Source organism: Columba livia, chromosome 1 (genome assembly GCF_036013475.1).
Source record: "Columba livia isolate bColLiv1 breed racing homer chromosome 1, bColLiv1.pat.W.v2, whole genome shotgun sequence".
Taxonomy (NCBI): Eukaryota; Metazoa; Chordata; class Aves; order Columbiformes; family Columbidae; genus Columba; species Columba livia.
The window spans coordinates 210,993,389-211,014,773 of NC_088602.1; the positions used below are offsets into that span (position 1 = coordinate 210,993,389).

Sequence of the window (21,385 nt, forward strand, 5' to 3'; positions counted from 1 at the left end):
ACCACTCTCTGGCTTCTCTCCTTAAGCCAGTTTGCAACCCACCTCACTACTCTATTGTCCAGACCACACCTCCTCAACTTAGCTATGAGGATGCTGTGGGAGACTGTGTCAAAGGCTTTACTGAAGTCAAGGTAGACCAGTCCACCGCTCTGCCATCATCCATCCACCTTGTGACAATCTCACAAAAGTCAATGAGGTTGGTCAAGCATGACTTCCCCTTGGTGAAGCCATGCTGACTGCCCCTAATAACCCTCTTATCCTTGATATGCCTTGAGATGGCACCAAGGAGAAGCTGTTCCATTACTTTCCCTGGGACAGAGGTGAGGCTGTTGATGGTTGTCAAAATTGTAGTGAATATGCAACTTTTCTGTCAATATAAGCCACGTGTGAGGGATGTCAGGACACCCCCAGCGCTGAACAAGAAATGCTGCTTTTAAAACCTCACAATGGCTTTAAGAGTTCATTAATTTGCTGGTTTTATGGTCTTAGAGACACCACAGTGTCCCGACTTCCGAAAAAGGGGCAGGTCTGGGAATGGCGGGAATGGCGGGAAGGGCTGGAATGGCGGGGTGGGCGCTGGGCAGCCCCAATCAATCCCCCTCAAAACGGCGCCTCGTCCTCCCCCATTGCCGCCTTTTTCGCGCCCTTTCGTGCCCTTTTCCCGCCCTTTCTATCCGCCGCCCGCGCACACGTGCGCACCCCTCCCTCCCCCGCGCATGCGCAGCGAGGAGCGGGGCGGAGGGGACCGGGGAGCCCCGGTGGGCGGGGCCGCCAGCCGGCGCGCGCGCTGAGGACGTGGCGCTTTCCAGCCATGAGCTGGGGAGGCGGGTCTGCGGCGGCGGGGAGGGCGGGAGCGAAGGGGCGGGGAGGTGGGCGGAGGGCAGCGCGGGGGCGGGCGAGAGGGCGGACGGGCGGCGGTATTGACCAATCAGCGCGCCTAGCGTCGCGGGCGGGGAGGAGGAGCGGCTCTCCGATTGGCCGGCGGGGAGTGAGCGCGGGGGGCCGTGCGGCGTGGCGCGGCGCCGACTTCCGGTTGGCGGAGCGGCTGAGGCGAGCGGGCGGCGGCGGCGGCTCCCGGTAACGGTGAGGGACGGGACGGGCTTCTTGGGCTCTGCCGGCGGCGGGGGCGGCTCTGGGGAGCGGGTAGCGGCCGGTCCCGCTCTGCCCGCCCGGTATGAGCGAGCGGTAACGTGGCACCCGGTGCGCCTGGCGACCCCCGGGCCTGGTCGTCATGGGAACCCGGAGGGGCCGCATCGCTGTGTCCCCCCGGCCGGCCGCTTTCCCGTGGGGCTGCCCCGCTGCTGGGGGCTGGGGCTGCGCGTTGAGGCCTCGGTGCTGCCGGTGCCCGGGGAGGGGCCGGGGGGGCGACCGGTTCCTCTCGGTTCCCGCCCCCGTGCAGGTCGGGGGGTCCCGGGGATGGACCCTTGTGGGACCCCGGGGGGTTCCGGCCGGTCCCGGTGCCCGGCCCCTCCACCCCCGTCCCGGGCAGGGGTCGGTCCGGGGGTGGCCTCGACCTCACCAAACCCAATTACCGTTAGTTAACCGTTAGCCGAACCCCGCGCCTTTGGGTTCCTCACACGTTGGGTTTGGGGCAGAAATCGCTGTTTTCTCACCCGTTATTTGTTTTCCCTCCTGGTAACATCCCGCAGGTGACGCGGCCTCGCTCGCTGCCGCTAATTACGCTAATTGGCGGCTTCTCGTCGGTGAGGACACGTTAGCGAAGCCGAACCCGTTATCCCCGAGTCGCGCCCGGCGGCGTTTTGTCCTCGTGGCGTTTGTCACCATTGTAAAGTATCTGGGTAGACCTGTCAGCCCGAGCCCGCTGGGGTCAGCATTAATCCCTTTAAAAGCCAAAATAGAGACAAATTCCCAAATTTAATGCAAGTAATTTGTCCGTAGGCTTTTTTCTGTGGGATTAACCTGACCCCAAAGTGGGAAAAATGCTTCCAAATGGGATTTTAGTTGTTTTTCTCCCATAAATCCAAGCCCAGCGCAGAATCCCCATTGACATCTTCACAAAACCACCCGAATCGCGAGTTGGAGGTTCCGGGAGACCCGATTTTGAGGGAAAACCTCCCGATTCCCTGCCGCTAATTGTCGATTGTGCCTCCCTTGTGGTTCACCGCTCAGACCCCTTTATATTTCCTAAAACACAGATTTTGTGGCGTCCCTTCCCGCCGTGGTTTGTGGTTTGTTTGACTTGCTCGGAACGCGCGAAACCAAAGTCAAAACCTCATGTTTCCCAAAACTCTGCGCTCTGAGGGAAAATTTGGCACTCAAACCTCTTGGTAGAACAGCAGATGTTAATTATTTATGAATAACAGTTGATTTTTGGTTTGTTTTTGGTCCCCCCACATGCTCGAGCAGCATCTTTACCCTCAAAGGGAAACCTCATTGCCTCCCCGGCGCCCGGCGCGACGCCAAAAATTCACGTTTAAGGTCAGATTGTCCCTTTTTAATCACCTCCAAATGCCTCCCCGGCCTCTTTGTGGCGCCGCCGTAGATAGAAATCAGAGTATTTACCCCAATTCCAGGTCACTCTGTGCTTGAGCCCATGTCGGGAGGTTGGGCAGGTGCTCAAAACCAGGGAGAATTGTGTAAAAATATATAGATTTTTAGCTATTGGGAGGGTTGCTGAGGTCATGGCCGCACTGGATTGCATCAGAGGTGCCCAGGGGTTGGGGATTTTATACTTAAATTGCGAAAAATTGGTTAAAAAAGGCAAAATGAGCTTTGGCCGCCGCGGTTTTATCGGTGGCGCGAAGGCGGTTCCACGTGGTCGGAGCTTTGGGCGGCGATTTAAACCCTTGTGCTGGGGTTTGGGAGGCGAAACGGGAGGAAATCGGGCAAAAGTTCAAGTATTCTGGGTGTTGATGGTGTCTTAAACGCCGCTAATTGCAATTAAAATTAATTAAAATTAATAATTAAGGAGGAGGAAAGCGGGTGTTTTAATTAAAAATGGGGATGTTTTCGTCGCCACGAGGGATCTCGCCTCAAAAACGGCGTTTTGGAGCTCGAATCCTCCAAATAGCTGATGTTTTTATACTTTAATTCTTATATTTATTTATGTTATTTTAAAATTTTTCTTGTGTTTATGGATATTATATTTATGTTTAAACTTACACTCTAATTTCTGCCCAAATGAGCTATAAATGGAGGAAAATCACTGTTCTTCCAGCTTTGCCGCCCATGCGTCTCTTCCCTCTAATTCCACCCAAATTTCCCTTTAATTTGCGCTAATTAGCAGCCGATCTCTTGAGGCGTCGAAATTCACCCCCTCAGCCCTCAATTTATTGAAAATTCAATGAATTTTTGCCTTTTCCCCCCTAATCCCATCCCCCGCGCTCCATCATCTTCCTCCTCTTGGCCAAAATCGGTTGATTTTCAATTAAAAACTTCCCTTTTATCTGTTAATTCATCATTTTGTCCATATAACCTGCATCAATCTGTTATTTTCCCTGGGTAACCTGTATTAACGCAGCATTTTTGCCCACATAATCTGGATTAACACATCATTTCACCCAGTTAATCTGTAGTAGTTAATCATTTGCCCAGATAATCTGCATTTAATCTCCATTGCCACCTGGATACTGTCCATTAATCCACATTTTTCCCCAAATGTTCCCTATCAAACCCCCATTTCCCCCAGATAATCCATATTTAATCCTGTTTTCCCCCAGATAATCTGCATTTAATCTCGGTTTTCTCCCAGATAATCTGTGTTGATTCATCATTTTACCCAGATAATGTGTATTTAATCATCATGTTGCCCAGATAATCTGCATTAATACATCACTTTGACTGCATTATCTCCATTCACTCATCATCTCACCCGTATAATCTGTAATGTAATATAATATAATCTGTACCAATTCCTGTTTTTCCCCAGATAATCTGTATTTAACCTCCAGTTCCACCCGGATGCTGTCCATTAATCCACATTTCCCCCCCCAATACTCCCTATTAAACCCCCATTTCCCCCAGATAATCCATATTTAATCCTGTGATTTCCCCCAGATAATCCATATCTAATCCTATTTTTCCCCCAGATAATCTGCATTTAATCTCAGTTTTCTCCCAGATAATCTGTGTTGATTCATCATTTTACCCAGATAATGTGTATTTAATCATCATGTTGCCCAGATAATCTGCATTAATACGTCACTTTGACCGCATTATTTCCATTCACTCATCATCTCACCCATATAATCTGTAATGTAATATAATCTAATCTGTACCAATTCCTATGTTTTCCCCAGATAGTCTGTATTTAACCTCCATTTCCACCCGGATACTGTCCATTAATCCACAATTTTTCCCCAAATGTTCCCTATTAAACCCCCATTTTTCCCAGATAATCCCTATTTAACCCGGTTTTTCCCCCAGATAATCTCAATTTTGTCCCAGATAATCTGTGTTGATTCATCATTTTACCCAGATAATCTGTATTTAATCATCATGTTGCCCAGATAATCTGCATTAATACATCACTTTGACCGCATTATTTCCACTAATTCATCATTTCACCCATATAATCTGTAATATAATCTAATCTATATAAATTAATATTTTTTCCCCAGATAATCTGCATTTAATCTCAGTTTTCTCTCAGATAACCTGTGTAGATTCATCATTTCACCCAGATAATCTGTAGCAATTAATCATTTGCCCAGACAATCCACGTTATCATTTTGACCGCGTTATCTCCATTCATTCATCATCTCATCCATATAATCTATAATATAATCTAATCTTTATTCCTATGTTTTCCCCAGATAATCTGTATTTAACCTCCATTTCCACCCGGATACTGTCCATTAATCCACATTTTCCCCCCAGTACTCCCTATTAAACACCCATTTCCCCCAGATAATCCATATTTAATCCAGTGATTTCCGCCACATAATCCATATTTAATCCGGTGATTTCCCCCAGATAATCCATATTTAATCCTGTGATTTCACCCAGATAATCTCAGTTTTGTCCCAGATAATCTGGGTTGATTCATCATTTTACCCAGATAATCTGTATTTAATCATCATGTTGCCCAGACAATCTGCATTAGTACATCACTTTGTCTGCATTATTTATATTAATTCATCATCTCACCCATATAATCTGTAATATGATCTAATCTGTATCAATTCCTATTTTTCCCCAGATAATCTGTATTTAAGCTCCATTTCCACCCGGATACTGTCCAATAATCCACATTTTCCCCCCAAATATTCCCTATTAAACCGCCAATTCCCCCAGTTAATCCCTATTTAACCCTATTTTTCCCCAGATAATCTCCATTTAATCTCAGTTTTCTCCCAGATAACCTGTGTTGGTTCATCATTTTACCCAGATAATCTGTAGCAATTAATCATGTTCCCCAGATAATCTACATTAATACATCACTTTGACCGCATTATCTCCATTCAGTCATCATTTCACCCATATAATCTGTAATGTAATATTGTATCTGTATCAATTAATGTTTTTCCCCAGATAATCTGCATTTAATCTCGGTTTTGTCCCATATAATCTGTGTTGATTCATCATTTCACCCAGATAATCTGTATTTAGTTGTCATGTTGCCCAGATAATCTGCATTAATACATCACTTCGACTGTGTTATCTCCATTCATTCATCATCTCACCCATATAATCTGTAATATAATCTAATCTGTATCAATTCCTATTTTTCCCCAGATAATCTGCATTAATACGTCACTTTGACCACATTATCTCCATTAATTCATCATCTCACCCATATAATCTGTAATGTAATATAATCTAATCTGTATCAATTCCTATTTTTTCCCAGATAATCTGTATTTAACCTCCATTTCCACCCGGATGCTGTCCATTAATCCACATTTCCCCCCCAATACTCCCTATTAAACGCCCATTTCCCCCAGATAATCCATATTTAATCCTGTGATTTCCCCCAGATAATCCATATTTAACCCTATTTTTTTCCCCAGATAATCTGTATTTAATCTCAGTTTTCTCCCAGATAATCTGTGTTGATTCATCTTTTCCCCCATATAATCTGTAGCAATTAACCGTTTGCCCAGATAATGTGCATTAATACGTCACTTTGACCGCATTATCTCCATTCGGTCATCATTTCACCTATATAATCTGTAATGTAATATAATCTAATCTGTATCAATTCCTATTTTTTCCCCAGATAATCTGTATTTAACCTCCATTTCCACCCGGATGCTGTCCATTAATCCACATTTCCCCCCCAATACTCCCTATTAAACGCCCATTTCCCCCAGATAATCCATATTTAATCCTGTGATTTCCCCCAGATAATCCATTTTTAACCCTATTTTTTTCCCCAGATAATCTGCATTAATACATCACTTTGACCGCATTATCTCCATTAATTCATCATCTCACCCATATAATCTGTAATGTAATATAATCTAATCTGTATCAATTCCTATTTTTTCCCCAGATAATCTGTATCTAACCTCCATTTCCACCCGGATGCTGTCCATTAATCCCCAATATTCCCCATTAACCCCCCACTTCCCGCTCCTGTCCCCCGGCTAATCCGGATTAAGGCCTGACGCAGGCGCTTGTCTCGGCAGGCCCCATGATGGCGGCGCGGGTGCTGGTGCTGCTGTGGCTGTCAGTGCTGTGCATCTCCAGCAAGCCCACGGAGCGCAAGGAGCGGGTGCACGCGGAGCCGCCGCTCAGCGACAAACCCCACGAGGACGCGCGCGGCTTCGACTACGACCACGACGCCTTCCTGGGCGCCGACGAGGCCAAGACCTTCGACCAGCTCACGCCCGAGGAGAGCAAGGACCGCCTGGGGTAGGGCCGCCTGCATTCCTTCCTTTTCCACCACATAATCTGCATTGGTTCGTTTTCGACCAGATAACCTGCATTAATTTGTTGGGTTTGAGCACATAATCTGCATTGATTTGTTGGGTTTGAGCAGATAATCTGATTTATTTCATTGGTTTGACCAGATAATCTGCATTAATTCATTTTCGACCAGATAATCTGCATTAATTTGTTGCTTTTGAGCACATAATCTGCATTGATTTGTTGGGTTTGAGCAGATAATCTGCTTTAATTCATTGGTTTGAACAGATAATCTGCATTGATTTGTTGGGTTTGAGCAGATAATCTGCTTTAATTCATTGGTTTGAACAGATAATCTGCATTGATTTGTTGGGTTTGAGCAGATAATCTGCTTTAATTCATTGGATTGAACAGATAATCTGCATTGATTTGTTGGGTTTGAGCAGATAATCTGCATTAATTTGTTGCTTTTGAGCAGATAATGTGCATTAATTTGTTTGGTTTGAGCAGATAATCTGCTTTAGTTCATTGGTTTGACCAGATAATCTGCGTTAATTCATTGGTTTTGACCGGATAATCTGCGTTAATTCCTCAGTTTTGACCAGATAATCTGCACTAATTCATTGGTTTTGACCGGATAATATACATGAATTAGTCGGTTTTGAGCAGATATTCTGCATTAATTTGTTGCTTTTGAGCAGATAATGTGCACTAATTTGTTGGGTTTGAGCAGATAATCTGCTTTAATTCATTGGTTTGAACAGATAATCTGCATTAATTCATTTTCGACCAGATAATCTGCATTAATTTGTTGCTTTTGACCAGATAATCTGCATTGATTTGTTGGGTTTGAGCAGATAATCTGCTTTAATTCATTGGTTTGAACAGATAATCTGCATAATTTCATCAGTTTTGACCAGATAATCTGCATTAATTCATTGGTGTGAACAGTTAATCTGCATTAATTTGTTGCTTTTGAGCAGATAATGTGCATTAATTTGTTTGGTTTGAGCAGATAATCTGCTTTAGTTCATTGGTTTGACCGGATAATCTGCGTTAATTCCTCAGTTTTGACCAGATAATCTGCGTTAATTCCTCAGTTTTGACCAGATAATCTGCGTTAATTCCTCAGTTTTGACCAGATAATCTGCACTAATTCATTGGTTTTGACCGGATAATCTACATGAATTAGTCGGTTTTGAGCAGATATTCTGCATTAATTTCTTGGTTTTGACCAGATAATCTGCACTAATTTGTTGGGTTTGAGCAGATAATCTGCTTTATTTCATTGGTTTGACCAGATAATCTGCATTAATTCATTTTCGACCAGATAATCTGCGTTAATTTGTTGCTTTTGACCAGATAATCTGCATTGATTTGTTGGGTTTGAGCAGATAATCTGCTTTAATTCATTGGTTTGACCAGATAATCTGCATAATTTCATCAGTTTTGAGCAGATAATCTGCATTAATTCATTGGTGTGAACAGTTAATCTGCATTAATTTGTTGCTTTTGAGCAGATAATGTGCATTAATTTGTTTGGTTTGAGCAGATAATCTGCTTTAATTCATTGGTTTGAGCAGATAATCTGCGTTAATTCCTTTTTGACCAGATAATCTGCATTAATTTGTTGCTTTTTGACCAGATAATCTGCATTGATTTGTTGGGTTTGAGCAGATAATCTGCTTTAATTCATTGGTTTGAACAGATAATCTGCATTAATTCATTGATTTGACCAGGTAATCTGCATTAATTCATTGGTTTGACCAGCTAATCTGCATTAATTCATTGGTTTGCCCAGATAATCTGCATTAATTTGTCAGGTTTGACCAAATAATCTGCATTAATTTATTAATTAACATTAATTAATTGTTTTTGACCAGATAATCTGCATGAATTCGTTGTTTTTGACCAGATATCCTGCAAAAAGATGAATGAAAGCAGATTATCTCATCAAAAACTGATGAATTAATGGGGGGTATTTGGTCAAAACTGATGAATTAACGCAGATTATCTGGTCCAAAATGAATTAAATCCATCCTTTTTTGCCCAGATAATCTGCATTAATACATCATTTTGGACCAGATAATTTACATTGATTCATCATTTCACCCACATCAACTCTAGCAACTCATATTTTTGCCTTGATAATCCGCATTTAATCCCATTTTTGCCCAGATATCCCATATTAACCATCATTTTTGCCCTCGCGCTCCCAATTCCCACCTCAAATGGAGGAAATAACCTCAATTAAACCCTTAAAAACGCCCTTTTTAAGCAGAAATAAACGCGGGTGTTTCTCAAGTCGCTCCCACCACCCTCACCTTCCCCAAACCACCAAATCACCCCCAAAAATCCATCCAAATCACTCTTTCTCTTGACGGCAACGTCCCCCTCCCCTTCATTTTGCGGCGTTTGGGGCAATTTCCACCTTTTCACCCCATTTTTCTCCTTGTTTTACAACCAACCGTCGCCGCGCAAAGCCCCAAATGAGCAAAACCACCAAATCGCTCCTAAATCCTCTTATTTTTGGCCCATTTTCCGCGCCGCGGAGGCCGGAAAGGGTTCTTTTGTGGCGGGGGAGGCCGCCCTTGCGCGGCGGCAGCAGCTGCGCCCGCAGTTGTTCCCTTGGCGCTTCAAAACGGCTTAAAAAGGCTTAAACCGGGGGCATTTTGGGGAGGTTTCCGAGGGCGGTTTGGCCGCTCCTCCTTAAGAACCCATTCCTAACAATCCACATTCTCCATAAATTTTACCCATTATTCTATTCGATTCGTTTTATTGCTGGTTGAGAAGCGGAATTTTGACTTCTCGAAGGCTGCAATTTTGCGCTTTAAATCCTCCCGGGGACTCTTTTAAACTGAGCTTAACACTTTATACCCGCTCAGCAACGCCCCCGTCCATCCCCACGCTGCAAAACACACCTGGTTGGGTGTATTTTAGAGGAGGGCCCATGGTTTTGCGCTCCGCGGTGCCAAGGTGGTGGTTGGGAGGTCCATGAGCCGGCGCCGGCTCCGAGTTGCCACGAGGCCGTTGCCAACCCGCCCGTCCTGGCCACGAACCAGCTTGGGGGGTTTAGAGCCAGAGACTCTCATCACTCTTTCCCCAGCACCAGTCGCCTCCATTAACCTGATGGGAAAGCGTTGGGGGGTTATAATTGTATTGATAATCCCTGTATAGTTTTATTTAGAATTGTATCTATTCATAATTTCACTTGTAATTTACTTATAATTCTATTTATTTATCATTTTATCTATTCATCATTTCACCTATAATTCCATTTATCATTTTATCTATTCATCGTTTCGCCTATAATTCCATTTATCATTTTATCTATTCATCATTTCACCTATAATTCCATTTATCATTTTATCTATTCATCGTTTTGCCTATAATTCCATTTATTGTTTTATCTATTCATCGTTTCACCTCTAATTCCATTTATTCATCATTTTATCTATTCATCGTTTCACCTATAATTCCATTTATTTATATCTATTCATCATTTCACCTATAATTCCATTTATCATTTCATCTATTAATCGTTTCGCCTATAATTCCCTTTATCTATTATTTTATCTACTAATAATTTTACCTATAATTCCATTTATCATTTTATCTATTCATTATTTCACCTCTAATTCCCTTTATTTATCGTTTTATCTATTCATCAATTCACCTCTAATTCCATTTATTTATCATTTGATCTATTCATCAATTCACCTCTAATTCCCTTTATTTATCATTTGATCTATTCATTGTTTCACCTATAATTTCTTGATCATTTTATTTATGGCTTCATTTATTCATAAGTCGATTCCTCTATACGTTGATTTATCATTGGATGGTTTGATAATTTCATTTAGAATTGATAAGTTTATTTACAATTATATTCACTTATAGTTTCATTTATCATTTTATTTATCCATAATTTCACCTATAATTTAATTTCTTTATAATTTTACTTATTCATAATTTCACCTATAGTTTTATTTATTAATACTTTTATTTATTAATAATTTCATCCATAATTTTATGTCTACTTCAAAATTCATTATTCCATCTATCATTTTAGCTATTTATAATTTGATTTCCTCAAAATTCGATTTAAAATTTCATTTATTTATTTGCTTATCATTCTATTAATAAGTTGATTTCCAGTTTCATTTAGTCATAAGTTGATTCCTTTATACATCGATTTATAATTGAATGGTTTGATAACTTCATTTGTCGTTTATTGATAAGTTTATTGATAATTGTATTCATTTATAGTTTCATTCATTTATCATTTTATTTAGCATTTCATTTTCTCATAAATACATTCATTACTTATTTATAAATTGATTTATAATTTCATCCAGAATTTCATTTATTCATGAGTATATTTGTTACTTATTTATAAACTGATTTACCATTTGATTGGTTTATAGTTTCACTTATCATTTCATTCACTTAGGAATTGTTTGACTTCTAGTTTTATTAATTCCTAACTTTATTTCTAATTTTACTTATAGTTTTATTTATTTGAATTTTATGCAGAGCTGTGATTTTTAGTGGCTCTTTTGCTGCTGCCCGGACCCGTTTTTGGGTGACAAAGCCGCAACTCGTTCCCCTGCGGCTCCTCCCCCATCCCCATTACTTGATACGACCGGTATTGTTTTCCGGTAAAACCCGCTGGTTTTGGGCACGGCACAGGATCCCGGGCGGGGAAAGCGGATCCGCTCCAGCTGCCGCCCAACATCTGCTGCCCCTCCCCCCCTGCCCAGCACAGACCCGGGGCCTTTCTGTTAAACCTCCTCAATTCGGTGGCTCAGATCCAGGGAAAGCAGCCGGGGAGCGGCCGGGTTGGCCCCATGCTGCTGGGCCAGCTGGAGCCTAAAGCTCAGCCTAAGTGTCCCCTGAGCATTTGCTTGCCCATAATGCCTTTAAACCTGAAGGCAGAGCTTTAGGCTTGGCCTAAATGTCCTCTGGCCTTTCGCACGCCCTTAACACCATTAAACCTGTAGGCAGAGCTTTAGGCTCAGCCTAAGTGTCCCCTGGGCTTTCACTCCCCGTTAACGCCATTTAACCTGTAGGCTGAGCTTTAGGCTTGGCCGAAGTGTCCCTAGGGCGTTCACTTGCCCTTAAGGCCTTTAAACCTGAAGACAGAGCTTTAGGTTCAGACTAAGTATCCCCAGGGCATTCACTTACCCTTAAGGCCCTTAAACCTGAAGGCAGAGCTTTAGGCTTGGCCTAAGTGTCCCCTGGGCTTTCGCTCCCCCTTAATGCCATTAAACCTAAAGGCAGAGCTTTAGGCTCAGCCTAAGTATCCCATGGGCTTTTGCTCACCCTTAAAGCAAGGCAGAGCTTTAGGTTCGGACTAAGTGTCCCCAGGGCATTCGCTTGCCCTTAACACCATTAAACCTATAGGCTGAGCTTTAGGCTCGGCCTAAGTGTCCCCTGAGCATTCACTTGCCCTTACGCCATTAAACCTGAAGGCAGAGTTTTAGGCTTGGCCTAAGTGGCCCCTGGGCTTTGGCTCGCCCTTAACGCCCTTAAGCCTTTAGGCAGAGCTTTAGGCTCAGCCTAAGTGGCCCCTGGGCATTCACTTGCCCTTAACGCCATTAAACCTGAAGGCAGATGTTAGATTTTTAGATGTTAATATTATTTAGATTTTCAGATGTTAATAATTTTTAGGCTTAGACTTTTAGATTTCTTAGACTTACATTATTACATTTAAAAATGTTTTAGATTTACGTATTTCGATTTTGCAATTGTTTAGATGCAGATTTTTGATCTTAAAAGCAATTCCGCACCAACCAAACCTCAGGGCGGCTCCGGCCTCTGGTTTCACTGGTTCACTTTGCGCCAATATTCTGGTTTAATCTGAAAATCAAGAGTCTTGCGGTGATCTAAAAGACCCTTTAAAATAATCCCTCAAATTATTGCGTTTGAATTAAGCTTCGGTGAATTTACCAGAACCCAATCTTCGAGCTAAAAGGTAAAATAATAACTCTGATTAACTAAAGGAAGCGTTTTGGGCTGTTAATCCTGGTTTTAACCACCGGGCGCTGGCGCTAAGAGCGAAAAATTGCAATTTGAAGAATTGAAATAGAAAATTGCTGCGTGGAACAACCAACCCACGTACTCCGAGGAGTAAAAGCTGAGTAGGAGCGACGAGGACGGAGCCGCTTCCCCTCCCGGCCGCCCGCGGGTCCCACATTCCTGCAGCTGCTGCTAAAAATAAAGCACAAACACGCGGCCCCGGCTTTGGGCACCGAAATCGCGGCCGGGTCCTCGACCGCGGCCGCCGAGGGGGGTTCGGTGCCTTTTGGTGCCTCGTTAGGCTGGGACGTGCAAATAAAGCCAAGTTTGGGTCTTTGTATCCGGTCGCCAAGGGGAGTTTTCCCAATTTTAAGCACTGTCAAGGTGGGAAAATGCATCGAGAAATATTACCCAAGATTGAAAAGCAAAATGTTTTATCCTAAGATACGTAATTCCTGGAAAATATCTAAACTGAGTAACCCAAGAATGAGCAAAACTGGTGATTTGGTGTCTAAACCACTTGTTAGGCTTGGACATACAAAGACCCAAACTTGGCTTTATTTGCATCTGGTCACCGAGGGGAGCTTTCCCAATTTTAAGCACTGTCGAGGTGGGAAAATGCATCGAGAAATATTACCTAAGATTGAAAAGCAAAATGTTTTATCCTAAGATATGTAATTCCTGAAAAATCAACCCTAAGAGATGTAATTCCTGAAAAATTAACCCTAAGAGACATAATTCCTAAAAAATACCCAACCTGGGTAAGCCAAGAATGAGCAAAACTGGTGATTTGGTGTCTAAACCACTTGTTAGGTCGGGATGTGCAAATAAAGCCAAGTTTGGGTCTTTATATCTGGTCACCAAGGTGAATTTTCCTAATTTTAAGCACTGTTGAGGTCAAAAATGCACAAGTGGATATTTCCCAAGATCCAAAAGCAAAATGTTTTCCCCTACGATACATAATTCCTGAAAAATTTACCAAAAAAAGACGTAATTCCTGAAAAATTACCCTGAAGAGACTGAATTCCTGCAAGACACCCGACCGGAGCGTGAGCAAAACCGGCGCCTAAACCTCACATCGGTTTTAAGGACAAACTGCTCGATTTCCCAGGATTTGGCGCTAAAATCTGTTGATTTACCGGGAATAACGCACCGTTGGTTCTTATTTTTCCGCATTTCCCCACGTTTTCCCGCAGGAAGATCGTGGTGAAGATCGACGAGGACAAGGACGGCTTTGTGACGGTGGAAGAGCTGCGCGACTGGATCAAATTTGCCCAAAAGCGCTGGATTTTCGAGGACGTGGAGCGGCAGTGGAAGGGCCACGACCTCAACGAGGACGGGCTCATCTCCTGGGAGGAGTACAAAAACGCCACCTACGGCTACATCCTGGGTACGGGTTGGCGTTCGCGACCAATTTTGGCTAATTGGGGCGTTGAAATTGGCTATTTTGCTTTTGTGGAGGGGTTGTAGGTAAGGTAGGTGCAGCTAAGGCTGGGTTTGGGGCGGGCGAGCTCAAAGCCTGGCTTAAGAAAGGACAGAAGAAAAAATAACGCTAATAAATGAATAGGGTGGAGGGGAGCGCTCAATTCAGCCCCAGAACCTCAAAATTAAGAAAGAATTGACATTTTCCTCCAAATTTACATTCTGGGGGGCGTTGAGGGCAATTAAAGGCAAAAAACCAAGGGGTTAAACCCCCTTGTAAGTCTGCGCTTAGTTGTGAAAATCTGCTCCAAACTCAATCCTGTGATTAAAAACACGGAGGGGGGGATTTATTATTTTGCTTTTGATTTAAATTTCGCGCGTTTTGCGCCATTTGGCCCAATTTTGGGGTGTGTGCGCCGTCCGAAATCCATAGAAATCATTAGCAAATGTCCTGGTTTATTGCCATCTTGCCTTGAACTGCAACAGCGAAGTGCGTTTTAAGAGCAAGTTTGAGCTCAAAGGGGAAATAAACCCCCTCAGGCTTAGCTCAAGCTTTACTAAGCTTGCTCAGGGTTAGACGGGTCTTACTAAACTCAGTTTTTCCATGAATAATGTGATTTTTAAGAGAAACACAAAGCTGAGCCTGCTCAACCCCAGCCTAGGAAGGGGTTTTAGCACCTTTTTTTGTTCAGCAAAAATGCAATTATTTCACCTTCAACTATATCACCTTTTTTTGCTGAAATTGGCTGGAATTGTCTCTTCTCACCCCGTTCTGGCCGCTGGAAACGCCTCGTGGGAGGTTTTGGGGTGCGGCCAAGATTTGGGCGACTCCCGAATCCAACGGCCCCGGCCCCGCTTGACCCAACATTGAAAAAATGCTGCGTTTTGTCATCAAAATAAAATGCTTTTTGTCATATTTTTGAGCTTTGGGTGCTGTATTAGTCACCGGGCTGGAACCGAGCAGCTCCAGACTTTGCTTTTATAGGGGAAAAAATAAGAGTATGAATGGTAAAGATCCAAGAGCTGGGCTTAAATTAAAACTCCCTTTAAAACCTCCTTAAAAATTAGAAGATGATCATAGATATTTGTGGTGTTTTGGCCCCACGGGTGGGTTGTGAAGCCAGAAACGCTCGTTTGTATCCTCGTATCGCTCAGGAACAATTAAAACAGTTGAGGTTGTGGCTTCACTGCCACTCCCAAGCTTAATAAATTATTCTGCTTTGCTACCAAGGTGGGGACTAAAACACAAAGTGGTTTTTGGGTGGGTTTAACCCGTATTAAACACTCTGCTTGCTCAGCTCTCTGCCCTTTGCAGCTTAATTAAACCTGATTAAAGCCGCCGAGACAAATTACAGAATTACCTGTGTTAAAATAAATGGGGTTTGACTTCGCCTCATGTGAGATTTGGTTTAACTTTGCTCGAGCTCAGGCTGAGCCTGAGGCTTTGCTTTAAGCTCTAGTGAAAACTCAAGGCTAGAATCAGAAGCTTTAGGCTTAATTATGCCCTAATTCTGACTTTAAATAAATTCTTCTTTAATTTAACGGCACCGCAGCGACTTAATCCCAGCCTTTTGTCCTGGATGTCAACAGAGATGGGGAAAGAGCCTTTTTTTAGACTGGGCCTGGCTCTGGCTTAACTGAACCCCCTCCCCCGTGGGTGTTTTTCTATAGGGTGACCCACGTGGCCGTTATCTATATCTGGTGGCCATATGTGCCCAGATGTCCCCTTGGCGGCGGCGCTGGGCGAGGTCTCGGCGGCTTTGAAGCCGCCCCGGGATCCTCTTACACATTCTCCTCCCAAAATAGCTCGGCTGAAAAAAAAACAAACCCTGGAGCTTTGTGTTCTGGAGGCATCTGCCCTGGGAAGGGTGGTCGGACATGGCTCCTCCTCCTCCTCGGGGGGGGTTTAGGGGGGATGCGGCAGCCGGCGGTGTCGGGAATTCGGTTGGTTGCGGGAAAGCGTCGGGAGGCTGAGTTTGTAGAGTCATAGAAGGGTTTGGGTTGGATGGGACATTCAAGGGTCATCTGGTCCAGCACAGCAAGGACAGCGTCAACTAGATCAGGTTGCGGAAGTTGAGGTTGGGTTGAGGTTGAGTCGAGGAGGCTGACTTGGGGGAATTGAGGTTGGATTTGTAGAATCACAGGATGGTTTGGGTTGAAGGGACCTTCCCAGCTCATCCTGTCCAGCCCCTGCCATGAGCAGGGACATCTTCACCAGCTCAGGTTGAGGAGGTTGAGGTGGGGTTGAAGTTGGGTCAAGGAGGTTGAAGAGGTTGAGGTTGAGTGTGGGAGGTTGAGTTGAAGAGGCTGAGGTTGGGTTTGTAGCATCTTGGAAGGGTTTGTGTTGAAGGGACCTTCCCAGCACCCCCAGTTCCCCCTCTGCCATGAGCGTGGACATCTTCACCAGATCAGGTTGAGGAGGTTGAGGCTGAGCTGAGGCGGTTGAGGTTGGGTTTGTAGAATCTTGGAAGGGACCTTCAAAGGTCATCTAGTCGAACCCCACAAGGACATCATCAACTAGATCAAGTTGAGGAAGTTGAGGTGGAGTTGAGGAGGTTGAGGTTGGGTTTGTAGAATCATAGGATAGTTTGGGTTGAAGGGACCTTCCCAGCTCATCCTGTCCCACCCCTGCTATGAGCAGGGACATCTTCACCAGCTCAGGTTGAGGAAGTTGAGGTTGGGTTGCGGTTGAGGAGATTGAAACTGGATTGAGGTTGGGTTGAGGAAGTTGCTGGGTTGAGGCTGAGGTTGGGTTGTGGGAGGCTGAGGTTGGGTTGAGTAGATTGAAGTTGGCTTGAGGAAATTCAGTTGAGGTTGGGCTGAGGAGATTGAGGTTGGATTGTGGAAACTGAGCTGAGGTTGAGGTTGGGTTGAAGAGGTTGGGTCGAGGTTGGGGAGGTTGGGTTGAAGAGGTTGAGTTGAGGTTGAGCTGAGGTTGAATTGAGGTTGAGCTGAGGTTGAATTGAGGTTGGGTGGAGGAAGTTGAGGCTGTGCTGAGTTTGAGTTGTGTTGAGTTAGCGGTGACCACAGGCCACCACCGCCCACACTGCCCCGTGTCACCTCCCTTCTCTTGTCCCCAGACGACCCTGACCCTGACGACGGTTTTAATTACAAACAAATGATGGTGCGTGACGAGCGGCGCTTCAAGATGGCCGACAAGGACGGTGACATGACGGCCACCAAGGAGGAGTTCACGGCCTTCCTGCACCCCGAGGAGTACGAGTACATGAAGGACATCGTGGTGCAGGTGGGGACGATGGGGACAGGGGGAATGGGGGCACCAAACGGGGCGGTTTGGGGTTTTTGACGGAATGTCCCTGCAGGAGACCATGGAGGACATCGACAAGAACGGGGACGGCTTCATCGACCTGGAGGAGTACATTGGTGAGGGGCGTCCCCTCCTGTCCCCTCGTGTCTCTCTGCGTCCCACTGTGTCCCTCTGCATCCCCTCTGTGTCCCCTACACATCCCTTTGCATCTGTCCGTGTCCCCTCCTGTCCCCTCCATGTCCCCTCTACGTCCTCTTATGGTCCCTCTGTGTCCCTTCATGTCACCTCCATGTCTCTCCGTGTCCCCTCATGGTCCTTTCATGTCTCTGCTGTGTCCCCCTTTGTCCCCTCCATGTTCCCTTGTGTCCCTTCATGACACCTCCATGTCCCTCCACATCCCCTCGTGTCACCTCATGGTCCTTTCATGTCTGTGCTGTGTCCCCCCTTGTCCCCTCCATGTTCCCTTGTGTCCCTCCACATCCCCTCCTGTCCCCTCGTGGTCCTTCCATGTCCCCTCCGTGTCCCTCCTTGTCCCCTCCATGTCCCTGCTTGTCCCCTCCATGTTCCCTTGTGTCCCTTAATGTCACCTCTATGTCCCCCCATGTCCCCTTATGGTCCTTTCATGTCACTGCTGTGTCCCCTCCTTGTCCCCTCCTTGTCCCCTCCTTGTCCCCTCCTTGTCCCTTCCTTGTCCCCTCCTTGTCCCCTCATGTCCCCTGCATGTCTCTCCATGTCCCTCCACATCCCCTCGTGTCCCCTCATGGTCCTTTCATGTCTCTGCTGTGTCCCCCTTTGTCTCCTCCATGTTCCCTTGTGTCCCTTCATGACACCTCCATGTCCCTCCACGTCCCCTCGTGTCCCCTCATGGTCCTTCCATGTCCCCTCTTTGTCCCCTCCATGTTCCCCTGTGTCCCTCCCTGTCCCCGCACGTCCCCTCTTGTCCCTCCACGTCCCCCAGCCTCTCATTTTGGGGCTAAACCCCCGATTGTCCCCCTTCAGGTGACATGTACAGCCAGGACGGCGACGCCGACGAGCCCGAGTGGGTGAAGACGGAACGCGAGCAATTCGTGGAGTTCCGCGACAAAAACCGCGACGGGAAGATGGACCAAGAGGAAACCAAGGCCTGGATCCTGCCCTCGGACTACGACCACGCCGAGGCCGAGGCGCGCCACCTGCTCTACGAGTCTGACCTCAACAAGGTGCCAAAAACCACCTTTTTCACCCCAAAAACCCCCCGGCGGCACCTTCCCACCGCACCGCCCCAACCACAACCCCCTCAGCTCCGCGCGCACCTCCTTAAGCCAATTAAAGACATTTTAGGCTCGTTCCCATCCCGCCGCCCACCTAAGCGGGGTTTGAGCTTTTAGGAAAGCTAAAAAGCGGGGTGAAAAATGACCAAATTGATGTTTTCTTGCTCTTTTTCAGGACGGGAAGTTGAGCAAAGAGGAGATAGTGGAGAAGTACGACCTGTTCGTGGGCAGCCAGGCCACGGACTTCGGGGAGGCGCTGGTGCGGCACGACGAGTTCTGACGCCGCCCGGCCCGAGATGTAATTTATTTTTGAACCGTTTCTGGGATTTAGCGGAAGAAACGTATTTTTTTTCACTAAAAAAACTGTGATTTCAGGCCACGACGTGAAAAAAAAAATCCACAAAAATTCAATTTTTTAAAAATTTTTCCCATCTTTTCCGAATTTTCCTCCTTCCCGAAGCGCCGGGGGCTCGTTTGGGAAACCACGACGCTCCGTGGGTTGGTTGGTTTATTTTTGGTAAGATTTATGCCTTTTTTCCCCCTGATTTTTAACGACTTCTTGGTTATTTTTGTATCTGTTTTGGTTCCACGTGAAGCGAAGAAGCTCGAGTCCCCCCCGCCCGCCCCTCGGGGGGTTTCTGAGCACGTGCTCCATATTTTAGATTAAAGAATTCAAGGGAAGAAACACACCCTAAAGCCAGAGAACAATAAGGAAAAGCAAGGCCCGAGGTGAGTCAGGCTTAGTTTAGGCCGAGCTTTGCAAAGCTGGGCGCGGTTGGGCTCGGCTCCTCCCTGGGGTTTGCTTCCCTCCCGCCACTTTATCCGTGATTATTATTAATATTATATAGAGATATTTTTTTTAATCTGTGTGTTCACCGCTCGCACGGGGGCCGCTTGCTTTCTCCTCGTTTCCTCCTCATTTCCTCCTCATTTCCTCCTCATTTCCTCCTTGTTTCCACCTCCTTTCCGCTTCATTTCCTCCTTGTTTTCTCCTCCTTTCCTCTTTGTTTCCTCCTTGTTTTCTCCTAATTTCCTACTCACTTTCCCCTTGCTTCCTTCACACTCTCTCCTCACTTCCCACTCGCTTCCTCCTCATTTTCTCCTTGTTTCCTCCTCCTTTCCTCTTTGTTTCCTCCTTGTTTTCTCCTCCTTTCCTCCTTGTTTCATCCCTTTTTTCTCCTAATTTCCTACTCACTTCCCCCTTGTTTCCTTCACACTCTCCTCACTTCCCACTCGCTTCCTCCTCATTTCCTCCTTGTTTCATCCTCATTTTGTCCTTGCTTTCTCATTCCTCCTCGCTTCCTTGTTTCATCCTCATTTCCTTCTTGCTTCCCAATTCCTTCCTTCTCATTTCCTCCTCGCTTCCTCATTTCCTCCTTGTTTCTTCATTTCCACCTTGTTTCCCCTGGTTTCCCACTTCCTTCTCACTTCTTGTTTCCTCCTTGTTTCCTCATAGTCTCCTCCTCATTTCTGGCTCAGTCCCCTCTTGCTTCCCACTTACTTCCTCCTCATTTCCTCCTCACTTCTCCCTCACTTCCCACTTATTTCCTACTCGCGTCCCTCTTGCTTCCTTCTCCCTCTCCGCTCACTTCCCTCTCTCTTCCTCCTCGTTTCCTCCTTGTCTCCTCATTTCCTCCTCACTTCCTGCTCTCTTCCTCCTCGTTTCCCCCTTGTCTCCTCGTTTCCCCCTTGTCTCCTCGTTTCCCCCTTGTCTCCTCGTTTCCCCCTTGTCTCCTCGTTTCCCCCTTGTCTCCTCATTTCCTCCTCACTTCCCACTTGCTCCCTTCTCCCCCTTTGTTTCCCCCTTTGTTTCCCCCTTTGTTTCCCCCTTTGTTTCCCCCTTTGTTTCCCCCTTTGTTTCCCCCTTTGTTTCCCCCTTTGTTTCCCCCTTTGTTTCCCCCTTTGTTTCCCCCTTTGTTTCCCCCTTTGTTTCCCCCTTTGTTTCCCCCCCAAACCACCCCTGGGGGTGACCCAAGTGCCACCAGACCCACAGTGTCACCCCCAGACCCACGGCGCCACCCCCAGGAAACCGATTTTGCCTGAAACCGCCGTGTTTTTGGGATGAATTCCCGCGGAATCGGGCAATCCCGGCGCTGCCGCCGGATTCGGGCTGAAAAACGGCCAATTTGGCTCCTGTGCGTGCGGCAAAGCCCCTTGTCCCCCCCTCCCCCCGCAAGCGAGTGGTTCCGCGGCGTTAACGACCTCAGACACTAACGATGTCCCCCCGGGGACACCCCGCCCGTGTCCCCACGTCCCCCAGCGTGTCCCCCTCGGCACGGGCTCATTTTGGGTGCGTTTGGAGCGGTTTTGGTGTAACCGGGGCCTCAATAAACCCGTTTACAGTCACCCCGTGGGCCGGAATTTGGTTGGTTTTACCCCAAAAATGGGCTGGGTGGGAAGGGCTGGGGGTGACCCCCCCCAGCATTGGGGTCCTGCCCCATAGCCATGGGGCTGAGCCCCTCACGGGACCCCCATCCTGCCCCATATCTGTGGGGCTGCGCCACCCCTGTTCCCTCCATAGCAATGGGGCGAAGTGTCGTCCCCTCTGAGACCCCCATCCTGCCCCATATCCGTGGGGCTGAGCCCCCCCTGGACCCCCATCCTGTCCCAT

At 46.2% G+C, this 21,385-nt stretch overlaps 1 protein-coding gene across 2 annotated transcripts; it reads left to right on the plus strand.

Annotated features, from left to right (window-relative positions):
* The first annotated feature begins 892 nt into the window (after positions 1 to 892).
* CALU (calumenin) lies at positions 893 to 21,120 on the plus strand. Of its 2 annotated transcripts, none has more exons than XM_065049399.1 (7): positions 893 to 1,083; positions 6,594 to 6,819; positions 14,031 to 14,224; positions 17,337 to 17,503; positions 17,580 to 17,640; positions 18,524 to 18,723; positions 18,950 to 21,120. In XM_065049399.1, the coding sequence occupies exons 2-7, from the start codon at positions 6,599 to 6,601 to the stop codon at positions 19,052 to 19,054; spliced, it is 948 nt and encodes a 315-aa protein (XP_064905471.1). In that variant the 5' UTR covers positions 893 to 1,083; positions 6,594 to 6,598; the 3' UTR covers positions 19,055 to 21,120. The 2 variants fall into 2 exon arrangements, with proteins under 2 accessions (XP_064905471.1, XP_064905472.1); XM_065049400.1 differs by having other exon boundaries at positions 940 to 1,077.
* Positions 21,121 to 21,385: the final 265 nt, after the last annotated feature.